Here is a 13,140-nt window from a genome sequence, read left to right as displayed (position 1 = left end):
CCGGTCTGAAGGGACGGGGCGGTGCTGGAGGGCGAGCGCCGCCCGACGGCGATGGTGAGGGGAGAGCGGGGATCCCTCCTGAGGGGTTGGGATGTCCTCCGAGGAGCCGGGGTCTCCTCTGTGGAACCGGGATCTCCCCTGAGGAGCGGGGACGTCCCCTGGAGCCGGATCTCCTCTGTGGAGCCGGGATCTCCCCTCAAGAGCCGCGCTATCCCCTCAGGAGCTGGGATCTCCCTTGTAGAGCCGGGCTCCCCCTGTGGAGCCGGGCTCTCCCTGAAAAGCCGGAATCTCCTCTGTGGAGCCGGAATGTCCCCTGAATAGCAGCACTCAGGGGATGATAGTCGGCCAGCTGCCATATAATGCTGTTTATATCTGACGTCTCCGATATCTCAACCTTCATTCTAAAGCTGATTCCTGATTTAAATTACAGCTCTGTGTTTGTACAGCCCTGTAGGAAATACAGAGTCTGTGCAGTCTGTTTAGCAGTACAGTTAGTAGACGTGGCTGTCATTCCATAATCCCCCAGCCGCAGTTTAGGCGCCCTCGGTGACAGAGGTGTCATAGGTGGCACTGAGCCCTTCCCACTCCTCTTGGGACAGACGAGGGAGAATAACCCGAGACTGAGCCCCAGATAGATTCAGATCTAAAGAAAACATTTGTCTTTTTTTTTTCTAAAATATTCTCTGATGCATCAGTATTAAATACAAAGCAGGGTTTGACTTCTGTACCAGGTAAAAGGACTTTAGAATTCCTTAAGCACGTTGGGGACAGGAGGGGAAGAGGGGGCAAGAGGGCGAGGACTTGTGCCTTTGCTATATCCAAATGCCCCATAAGGGATGGCAGCTTTGCTACAACAGACAGACAGCCGTGAATCTGTCAAATGAATTCTCTATTCCATCATTTAACAATGGCCAGGGAGACAAACCACACGGTTCTAGAAAGCCAGCAGCAGCACAAAGAGGGGCAAGCAGCTGGCACAAAAGCTGTCAGAATGTGCAAACAAGGCGAGGAGTTGGATGCCACACGGCCAGCAGTGAGCTGAGCAACACCAACCACGAGCATTTACAGCAGGCAAGGTCAGGAGCACCTTAGAAAACCAAGTCAAATAGCCAGCAGGAGGTTTTACCTACAGATCTCACAATCTGTCTTGTTTCTGTTTGACTTCTTGTGATTCTGGCTTTGCTAAATTTTCACAACCTTGATAGTTTGGGTTTGTTTTTTTTTTTTTGTGCTACTGTTCAGCTTCCCTTGAGGATCGATACTGATATTGGTGCTTTTTGTTTCAGTGAGTCACCAGTGAGAGACACTGCTGATTCTCACTGAGAATTCTATAAAAAACAAGCGTGCACAGTCAATATGCATCTGCACAGGACAGGCCTGCAAGGACACAGGTCCTGGAAAAAAGCCCTTTGTCAGACTCTAAAGCAAGGTGATCCTTCCCCTCTCTCAGCCCTAGTGAGGCCACATCTGCACTGGTTATTTGAGATATCTTTACCATGCCTCTTTTTTTCTTTCTTTCTTTTCTGACTGCTGTTGTTACAATTTATTATTATCAGAGTCATTATCATATATGAGCATTTCAGTGGCCCTGTAATTTGTCACTATCCTCTTCCTGGTCGCCTCAATCTATGAAAGAGAAATAACCAAAATTGCACATTTGTCCAGGGGAAGATGAATCTTTGCATTTTTTTGGCATTAAAATGTTTTTGATAACATCCCCTGCCCCATGCTGAACTTGCTGCTGTTTAACTGCTGCTGCACTGATCAGAGGTTTAAGCTGAAAAGCCATAACAAATCTACTTTCTAGATAATCAGTAAGTAATTATATTAATATTACATCTTATTTTTAATGGGCATTACCTAGCACTAATTAATCTGCCACTGTGCTGTCTTTAGCCCTGGAAAGTCATACTGTAAGTGCACAGAAAATTTAAATATTTGTGTAATCATCATTCATCTGTTGGATAGCTGAAGGTTAGGAGGAATTGTTGTTTGGAGAATAGAGTTTTTTGTTTAGATCAAAATGAAACAGGTTATGATTTTGGCACTTGAAGGTTATGCAGTTTTTGTGTGTGTCATTATTATAAAGGGACATAAATAGGTTTGTGCTAGGTAAACACCTTTTGTTTAACCACCACTGTGATTTTGTATGCAGGAAGAATGAAAGGAAAAATTTAAATTACTCTCATTATTACTTTTGTGCTTGTTTTGCTGTAATAAAATTAAATGGCCTAATAGTCTCACCCCAAGTGCTAAACTATATCCAAACAGTCACAGGCCAGTCAGTTCTTATGCTTTAAAACAATGTCCAAGATCTTTTGGTCCACTTTATTTGGTAATATTATAAGTGAGGCATAGGTACAAAAATGCAGTTTTATTTGTTGAAGTTAGCACAGATGCCTGATTAAAGAATAAATAGAAAGTGCACCTTAAGGCCTCGATCCCACAGCCAGACAGGTGTCACAGAACCCTTGTGCCATCTGCTCCCAGCATCAGGGCCTCTGCATTGCTGCGAGGATGGCTGAGAGGAGGGGCTACAGGTGTCTGGTTACAAACACATCCCAGCCCTCAGCAGGTTGCATTTGTATTTGTAGGGAGTCAGGAGGGGGTTCTGAGGTGTGCCAGACATCAAACAAACAAATCAGAGCCAGTGTGGGAACACCCATGCAGCCACTTGGGCTGAGAGCAGCAATTCTGGGTTTGAGCTCTTCCACTGCCAAACTGGGAGGCACCCACCAGCATTCCTGCTGGGAAACCTTCTCGTTCATCAGACATGGCTGAGGCTCCAGAACACATATGTGCATAGACCATGCAAAGTAACTTTTTAAAATCATTGCCACAACTGATTTTTTCCTGTACAGTTCTTTCTGAGCCTGGCTTGGAGTTTGAATGTATCCCAGCTCATGATTCCTCTCCCAGGCTGATTTCTGCATGTAAATGGTTCTCATTCCAGAGGTCTGGAAAACTGAGATCCCAATCCTACAATCAACTGCAAATGGAAATGAGTAATTTTATTCATGAGAGCCACTGGTCTCACAAAAAAAATTACACACGAGGCCTAGCACAACATACAGAAGTTCAGAGACAGATAGCTTATAGAGAAAATGAGGGACAAGAAGAATATATCATAAGATTTTGTTTCCAGTTGTAATTGTTTGGTGTACAATCATTTCCCAGTTCCATAGTTAGGGCCATGCTTACATATGTGCTACCATCTCTGCTCCCACTGTTTCTGCAATTAATTAGAGGGTTTCATCTTTTGGAGGAGGGGAAGGATTGCAAAATTCTTCAGAATTTGTTTTAATTTTATCCCTTTGTACTTTAATCGTAAGCTTTGCCTTCCTATCCTATTTCTTTTCTGTTTGCACTCTTTAATCCTAAATTATTAGCTTGCAGCTTTTGCTATGTAATTAATGTTCATCTGATTTTAGGCCTTCCTCTGAAAACAGATGTGGGTTTAATTTATGTATTTCCATTAGTACCAAGTTAAACAAAGTTTAACGCTAGGCCCTGTTCTGTAGACTGGTTAACGGTAGAAGCAGGCCCAGTGGTTACACACAAATACTGCCCATGTGAGAGGTGTAGAACCGGTCTTAAATGGTTTTTCAGCTTTCTTACTGGTTTGGGTTTCTCTTTCCTTTTATGCTGGCAATTTCTAAGCTACATCAGCCAAAAGGTACCTAGCAGCGGTCCTGGGTAGACTGTAAATACAACTCATTATTTGGTTGTGAAATATCTCACTCAGTGGGGATACGGCCTTGAAGAGAGCCTTTAATCCTTGCTGCAGCTGGAATAAATATGAATGAAGTGCCCTACTGATCAATGCTACACAGACGTGCTCACGTGGACAGACCCGGCGCTCTGGCTGCTCTCGCTATGGCTTTGTTTTGAAGAGCACATCCATGTGAGCCTTGTCCAGGTCCGTGGATTTCTTCTGCCCCGCCGCCCGCAGGTGCTCCGGGAGCAGCCTCCGGCCCAGCACGACGTCGTCCTTGCGAGGCCTCAGCGCGCGGGCGTCCTCCAGGGCACTGTGCACATCCTGCAGCTTCATCTGCAGCCAGTCCTGCCTCTCCACCGTGTGTCGGTGCTCACCCAGGTTGTGCATCAGCTGCATCTCGCTCACTGACCTTTTCCTGCAAGGAAAGAGGCCCAGCGGGGCCTTGCTTGGGTTCCAGAATTGGGCTCAAAGGTCCAGGTTTGGGGAATTGTGTAAGGGATCACCACACAGAGCTGTAGAAGCTGCCTGGGTGATTTGTAAGGCACAGAATGACATCTGGAGAAGAGAGGGAGGGTGGGTGGTGACTTGGTAGTGGATATTGGTTATATCAGTGAGAAGGCATCAAAAGTGGGAAGTAGTTCAGTTTTGTGACAATATTGTCCCTATAATTTAGTTCAGCTATTGTAGAGGATCTTAAGGCTTATACAGCATTAGGTAAGCGATCAATGAAACTACAGCATTTATTCAGTGGTAGTTTGCTGTGACCACTAGAAACGATACCATTTATTCAGTGGTAGTTTTCTGTGATCACTGGGAACTATGGCATTTATTCAGTGGTAGTTTTCTGTGATCACTAGAGCTAAGGGGGCATGATTCCCTGTGGATTTGTGTCTCAGCTGGTGGGTGTAGTGGATTCTCACACTACAAAAGATGGTCACCTGTGTAGTCCCCCAAGACACGGAGCTTGTCCCATTTGAATAATAAGAGAAGATTTATAAGGTTTTTTTTCTCCCTCTACTCAGTGGCCTGTTTTCAAAAAACGTGAGAACTCAGTGTCTGAGATCTCTTTAGCTGTCTCTAGGGGACAGAGTTTGGCCTGCTTGGCCAAAGGGTTCAAAAGCAGGGACAGAACTCACACACACATGCACAGACAAACCACCACATTCTCAGGAGCAGCAAAAGCCATCCAGGGTGAAATTATGTACTTACACCATTGGTCGTCCATCAGAGGTTGTAAAAAAGCACATGGCACATAAAATGATTGCAGCCCGGGCCAGGTTTCTTATAGAAGTCATTTTGTCTACAAAAAGGTAGAAATGAATACATGAAAAGTCTGTAATTCAAGGGATTTCTGTTCTTCCCAAACAAATTTAAATTAGAAAAAAAAAGTTGAAAAACATCAGACTGCAGTTTTCGAAAAATATTTTTTTGTGAGACAGGTTAGAGCAAAGAATCCAAATGAAGGATTTACCTCTAATACTAATTTTTGAGCAACTTATTATTACTTCCTGGGCAACTCCATAAATTTTGGTCAGCTTTAGCTGCCTTGTACCACCAATCATCATCATCATCATCATCATCATCATCATCTAGGTACCTATCTTTTACATAATTGGGTGAAAATCATCATGTTCTTCCAATATCATTATTACTATTATTGTCATCACCATCATCATTATGACTTTGTTGCCTTCAAGTCCAGTGGAATACTTGTGTATAGCTATTCAAATGAAAAATTTTATAGAATAAAACTTTCTCTATTTCTCCATTTCTTTTGCATGTTCTTTAGAATGAAGAGGCTGACATTTTCCCTGGCAATTTTGCACAGAGGCATAACTCTACTTATGCCAGTCCCTGTTGAGTTACAGAAGAGAAATCAGAATTCAACCCCTAATTTTTTCAGGGATAATCCTGTATTTCCTGTAGGAATTCCCCTCTGTTTTTTACATCATCATCAATACTGCCATTTGGAATATATTTAGAAAATATTTAGCACTGATGATGCTACACCAGGCAGAAATGACACAGTTCCAGCATCAGTTTCTAGTCTGGATTTCTGCATTGGCTGGCAGAAAAGGCATCTTTTTGTTACCACTTAAGAAATTTGCTACAGAGTAACTGAAACCTAGGCGAGATAAAACTCCACAATGCCAGTTTTTGCATTAGTTTCTGTAGCTTTGCTCTAGGTGAGAAAAGCATTTATAACACAATCTATTACATGACAGCATCAATGAGGTCCTGACAGTCCATCTAACCCAGGATTATAAATTCAGGACTTGAATTCACCTCAAGACACTGCTCATTCATTGTCTCTGACTTTTTCTTTTCACAGATTTACTTCAGATAACAGAACAGTTTGATCTTACTAATATTCACTTATTTTTTAAGATAGTCTGAAAAGAAACTAACACAAAAATGGATAAAGAATCAATGATTAAATATTCTAGTAAGTCTTCCAGAGAACTTGGAAAAAAGTAGAGTATACTTACCAGCTAGAATGTTAAAGAGATTTCTGGCTTGGGTATGTCAGCAGATGACTGTCTCTTGATGTCAAGTATATTTAAAGACCACTGAATTGGTTTAGTGGACCCCTTAAATGTAACTTGAAAATAGAGCTTCTAAGTAACTTGGAAGCCCTTTTATTGTCTCAGTTGATGTCACTGTCACACACACCCTCCTGACCCTCATGTACCCACCCTCAGATGCTTTCGTTGATTTGACATTTCATTTACAGGGGAAAGAGGCCTCAACAGAAAGAAAGTCCTGGGAAGCTGTGAGGAAGTTTGACTTTTAAATTCAGAATTGTGCCCAAGATAACGTGAGCTCTGAAGCTGTTGGAAGGATTTGCAAAGAAAACTTTGAGTTGTTAAATGCAGGCAGGTAAAACTTAAACGAGACACTAAGGTTAGTGAGCTACATGTGAAAGATTACAACTAAATATTTTCACAAAATACTAAAAAGATAATACTTGTAATACTTTTGGGAAATAAGAATAGTCACTTCAGGTCATACACAAGGTTTCTTTGTGAAAGAATATACTGGAAAGGAGCAGCAGCCCCACGAATGATATAGGATCAAGTTTTTAATGAGAAGCTGGTGCCACTGAAATTTGCTGAAATGGTGTTAGACCCTCACTGCTCTGTTCTGCCTATATCTGTGAATAGCCCTGACTATCTCAAATGTGCTAAGTAGAATGAAGGCATTCAAAACAACTAAAAAGATAAAAGCTAGTACTTTATAAATTTTAGGAAAGAAATTTCAAATTCTGCTTGCTTTCTAAGATGTGAAATGTGTAAATCAGCAGTGTTTTCCCATATGCATGAAGAAAGATTCTTTTTGCTGCAAGATACTTTTCCTGTGTTAGATGCTTCTTCTGACTTCCAGTGCATTTCTCCCAAAAAAACCCCAAGCAAACATCCACAAACAAAAACCAGTTTGCACCTGCACATTGTAACCCAGAACTTGTAAGAAATTATTGCTTTTGCCATGAATGCTTTCTGCTTATGCTATATTCCTGATGTATTTCAGAAAGAGTTGTAAAAATATGTGGGGAAAGGGAGGGAAGAACCAGAAACTCCAAAAAGCTCTCGAGATCTCATGGTTCCCTCAGTCTACAGATCAGTGAATAAAGTGAGAAGTAGTGAAGCAATTCACTTGAACAAGTTCAGAAAAAGAGAGTAAAGATAGATTCCAGCATTATGTTGTCAGCTGGCAATACCCTTCCCTAAATGCAGCCTTCAGGGGTTTATGGGAATATGTTTTATTAGGAGATTTGCATCTCCTGGAACACCAGGATATTAACCTGAAGGCTAAAACATGACTAAGCTGTTATTAAAGGATATTCCTAGGTATGATGTGACTAAAAATGTACAGTGCAATGGCATGACAGGTGAGGATTTTAAAGTCTCCACACAGTTGGCAATGGAAAACTCCCTTTTTTATATATTTTACTGTAACCTATGCAAATATGCATAGGTTACAGTAAAATATGCAAAACCTTTAACAAAACTCTCAAGGTAATTTTTTACAGAGATCTAGCATTTATATGGAACCTTTAGCATGTGACAGCAAAGGCTGAAGTAAAGGACAAGTGTTAGAAAATCTAGTCTCATTTTTAATCAAAGGTAGTGATGGGTCAGACCTAAAATTCCAAACAAAGATGGCTTAACTTGATACCTTGAAAAAGATGCAGTTTATTTCAGGAGAGTGAAGACACAAAAATAAAAAGATTCAATATGTGCTCATTATTTGTAAACAAATAGAGCCTGCGATGGTAATTAAAGAAATTTTGCATGGCAGCTCAAAATTGACATCGCTTTGTAAGCAGAAAAAATAATTTACTTGATTTGGATTATTCTCCCTCATATCCAGAAATGATGTTATTTGAAAACACAGCTGCTAATATGTTATCCAATGTCATCCCTATTTGCTAAACTTGGCATATCAAATGTAGGAATGACAGGTAATGCCCCAAGTGAATGTAGGGGGGTCTTTTTACCACATACTGTAATTGTTTACACTTTTATTTGGACACAGTGTATCCAGTGCTTAGTGAGGAGCTGAAAATGGTATTGAGCTCCTTTAAAGTTTCAGTCAGAGGATGATTCATGTTCAGATTCAATTTTTTCCATGTTTTAAGCATCCTTTTAAAAATTCAGATCTCTTTTCAGCACTACTGAACTGATCCCAAGAAACAACGGCTAACATCTGCTGAACTGCTCTTCAGTAAGAGGCTTAAGACTACCCAAATTTATAGACATTATCATAAAAAACCCCAACAGATTGAAAAATTAAATATTATCTCTTCACTTTGAAAGGTGTTTCATGATATTTTGTAGATATAAGACTGTGCACATAAATACAAAGGCAAAGTATGGATGAAAAAATCTGCAGGTTCTTAGGAATTTTTTGTGCCTACAAATGAGACCTGACCTATGAAAGACAATTTTTGCTCCTCTTGGAATAAGAAGAGGGAAAACACAGTGGATTCTGAGTTTCCATATTCTGAACGCAGCAGGCTGGAAATGAGCCAGTGCAGGAATTGGTGGGTACAAGTGAACAGAGCAGTCAGGAGAATATAAACCATTAAATGTTCCAGGTACCTGCCAGACAAAGGCAACTGATTCAGAAACTGGTTGCAAACTCTTGGTGTAGATATTACAGTAGCAATATTGACATTTCTTCTCCTTTGGAAGGTGACGAAGGGAGCATGGCCACCTTTTAAGGCTGAAATGCAATAATAATAATTAGATTTTAGTTCAAATGTGTGCCTATTTCTTAATACACAAAAGCAAACTTTCTCAGGCTAGATCTAAGCTGGAGTAGGGTGTTCTCTTCTACCTCCACCTAAACTCACAGAATGCTATATGCAACCGAAGCAATATAATAATATATTCCCAAAAGTTTATTACAGGAAGGCTTCTCCATGCCAGGAGGCATTACAGACCCCAGGCAGGGACATGGCACTTCTGAGCACGAGGGAGAGGCCTGAAAAACCAAAGGTGCTGGAACCACAGTGTGGGGGGGAAGAGCTGACCACAGTCTTTTCCTCTCACAGGAGTTTTTCTTGATCAGCCAGCAGCCTACCCTTCCCTGACCTTCCCTTACAGATTGTACAGATACCTGAACCAATTGGGCATGAAGAAACCCGTGGTGCTTTGTTTGCAGCTGATGTGCCTCTGACGTTGAATTTGTGCCACTGGATGTAATCAGACTCCAGGGCTGAAAACAAGGGGAAAGCAATGAGACAGATTTTGCAGCCAGGTAGTTGAACAACGACCATACTGCAAAACTCCTGAATTATTTTTAAACTTTTTTTGCATATTCTATTCATTTTGCCGAGGGAAAATATTATTCCACTTCTTGAAATTAAACCCATCCTGAGGTACATCACTGGAATATGGTTAGAACAGATCTTTCTAGAATTGTACTGTTCAATGACTAAAGCACATTTTCAAAAATTAATGGTGTCATCTAGTATATTAAATTCCTACAGAATTCTTCATTCTCTAGATTTAAGGCTTCAGTGCTGCAGTCAGATTCCTGCAGTGCTATTTCCAACAGCAGGCTTTTCCCACATTGCTTGTTCCAGAGGGTAGTTCCAGATAAAATGCTTTCTAACTGCAGCTATGGCTTAAAGAACATTAGTAGGTCATTGAGCAAGGGAGCAAAGTAATTGATGACACACTGGATGATTGGTGAGGCAACTTTCTAAATGTGTCCAAGGAATGCTTCTGTCTTGACACAATGAAGAGCCGAAGTGACAGTCAGTAAACTCTTTAGAACTTCATTTGATTGACAAGATTTGTGGCTTTTCAAATACCACAGCAGCATGTTCAGTAATTTATGTAAGCAATGTTTGGTATCTTCAGGTGGGATTTGGGTTCATGCAGCCAGATGAAGCTTCAACCCCATGACAGTTTCCAACTGGATAAAAAACAGCACGAGGATTTCTCAAAAGATCATCCATCACAGTTCTAATTTGTGTCCAGCCCGCTTCATACAATTTGGTTTTAGCAACTACTGGCAATTGTGCATTTGGACATAGTTCCTTACCAGTGTGTCTTCTCTCCAGTTACATAAAATCTTCCACTTGAGAATCACAGCATTCCTGAATCTCCCTCTTTTCTTTCTGAGGAAAGTACATACTGATGATGCTTTTTTCTGTGCTGTGGGCATTTAGACAAAGATGGATTAAATGCAAACATCACTGAGAGAAAGATCAGAGAGAGAACAGAAGCTGGCAGATTCCAGCCCCACTCACCTGACTTTAAGTTCATTTGCTTACCCGGGGAGATGGACTGAAAGCTGCCATGATAATTGTGATCCAGATTATTTCTAGAGTTAAATAATTAAATGGAACACATGCAGTGAATGGTCACTTCCTTTTGCCTCAGTGTAACTCAGCCATGTCCAGTTCATCACAGGATTTCCCTATTGACCTATCATGGGCATGGCAGGCTTTGCTGATGGGATCAGGAATGCACGAGTGCTCGCTCTCTGCATGCCACCCTGTGTGGTGGCTGCCTAGAATGTCACATAGCATTACATGGCTCTTGTGAAGACCAGATGGAGGCTCCTGCTTACCTCATCTCTCTCTCATGAGAAGAATCTGAAGCTTGGTGAAACAGCCCAGAGCAGCCTGGAGGAATGCTAAAATGGCTGTCAAGGGAAGTCATGAAGGAGAGCTACCTCTGAGTCTCTACATATTTCACTGGTCAGTAACAAGAATGCTGTTGCGCATCCTGAACAATAAGAACAGCCATGGTTAGTTTCAACAAGTACATATTGGCACATTTTTAAAGTTCTCTAAGTTAATTGTACACTAAATATGTAAGTATTTGTAGAATTGTGAGTGGAAGTCTAGGTTTTGTGCTGCATTTTAAAGTTCTGGTGAGTTATTTTACAGTCACTAATTTATAAATGTTAGCCCTCATGACACTGAAACACCATGCTGTCAATGCTCTGCTGAATTCAACACTATAATGAACAATACAGTACTTTATGACCTTTTCCAGTAGCCAGGAAGCTGGTACAATACTCAAAACTGCTGTTGGACCATTGGATTTTAGGAATAATACCAAACTGGGTTATGCATATGCATACTCACACACATCTACAGTCATATATAGGCCAGAATATTTCCAGGCCCTTGCTGGCTCTGAGTTCCCAGCTAGTGCCTTGCAGGGCACTTGGAGCTCTAACAAGGATTCAGATCCTTTTGTGTCATCCCTGAAACCACCATGGCATCCCTGACAAGCCACACAAGGACAACTGTTCTTGGAGCACAAGTAATCCCAGAGGGAAATGCATCTAATATTGAAACAGGGATGAGTTTAAAATACACTCCCATTCTTGGCCAGTCTCAAGCACTTCCCTCAAGACTTCGGGATTCAGGAACTTCTCTTCAGTAAAAATCTGCACACACAATCACATACATGCTCATTCTATAAAATCAACATTTTAAAAGCATTTAGGACATCTACTATAAAAATATTTATTTATTTAAATAGTTAAATATTAGGAACAGCAGATACCTGCAAGTGTCAGGTTTGACCTACCAAAACCATGTAAGAATGATTGTGCCAGCTCTGCATAAAAAACCATGAAGACTCAGGATGACACAGGGTAAAACAGGGAAGGACTGCATGTTTTATGCAGGTAGCCACATATTTTTTCTATCCCTTCTCCTGAAAAGATATCTCAGGTTCATATTCCCATATTTTTTGCAGCCACTGCAGATGAGCAGATAGCACCCAAGCAAGCAATCTGGAGCCTGATGAAATCTTACAGGAATGATGAGTGCAATTTGCAAAGGAAGGATGATATTTCAGACCTTTCCTGCAATCTAGTGACTACCCTGAAAAAAATCTTAGTCCAGTCTGCTGAAAAACTCATAAACATACAGAACTGGCATAAATCATTATTTGGGTTTTGAAAGAAAATACTGAGCTATGTGCTATGTAAACATGCAAGGAGTTGCAGAACTTCTAATAATGGTGATACTAAGAATGAAAAATATATTGTATTTAATACAGAGCTTTTCATTATTTGAGCTATAACTTACAGCAAATAAAATGCTTTATGGTATATATAAAGGACCTTGTGCCAGAAATTAACCCCTTTAAATGAAAACTTCTAGGTAAGTACTTATCACAGATTAACTCCATGGATATATATTTTGACCTGAAGTTTCTTCGCAATAATCTCTTAATGTACTTTTACATATATTTATATTATTTGCTAGAGGGATAATACTTTTTCTGTATTTTCCCTGCTTTATTTACAGCCTTTTCTCTAAATTATTGGCTGGTCTATTAATATTTATCAAAATCAAATTCTTGAACTAATAATTTTCTTAATTTTAAATCCATGCATATTATTTTAATTATGTATATATATTTTAATCTTTCTGTGTTGATCAGAAATTTTCTCAAAACTATTTTTTTTCCTAGCATCTCCTGAAATATCAGTACTAACATGAAAATCTAATAGTAATTCTCATAAACTAGTTCACCAAGAAGTATAGCACTTTATATGAAAGCTATACAGACTGTCTCAATTTAAAATTTTTCATCTTTAACTGTTTTTTCTTTATTTAGCCTCCTCTGAAATCTATTCATAGGTTGTGTCTCCTTCCATATGACATTCAGGCTCTTCATCTTAATTTTCTCTGCTTTTTATAAAAGGCCTAGATCACCACTTACATGCACTGTACATTGTCATTTTAATCTCTGCAGTTTGGACTAGGTAAAAAATCAAAATTTCCTTAGCTTGCCTTGAGCATGAATGGCAAACTAGAATGACGAGTAATTGAGGACCTAGCCCTGTATTTCTGCCCTCATTTTCTGTTATTCTTTTTTTTTTTACACTGTGATATCCCTGTCTCATGGGATAGACTAGTGAGGGTAAGAATTAACCAA

General features: G+C 40.2%; 1 protein-coding gene across 1 annotated transcript; it reads right to left on the bottom strand.

Moving 5' to 3' along the window:
• Window positions 1-3,528: 3,528 nt before the first annotated feature.
• Window positions 3,529-5,476, bottom strand: PTH (parathyroid hormone). Its single transcript, XM_063397890.1, has 2 exons — window positions 4,928-5,476; window positions 3,529-4,133 (listed from the first exon to the last, which is right to left on the bottom strand). The coding sequence occupies exons 1-2, from the start codon at window positions 5,011-5,013 to the stop codon at window positions 3,875-3,877; spliced, it is 345 nt and encodes a 114-aa protein (XP_063253960.1). The 5' UTR covers window positions 5,014-5,476; the 3' UTR covers window positions 3,529-3,874.
• Window positions 5,477-13,140: the final 7,664 nt, after the last annotated feature.

This window comes from Prinia subflava, chromosome 5 (genome assembly GCF_021018805.1).
Source record: "Prinia subflava isolate CZ2003 ecotype Zambia chromosome 5, Cam_Psub_1.2, whole genome shotgun sequence".
Taxonomy (NCBI): Eukaryota; Metazoa; Chordata; class Aves; order Passeriformes; family Cisticolidae; genus Prinia; species Prinia subflava.
This window is presented reverse-complemented; position numbering and strand designations above follow the sequence as displayed.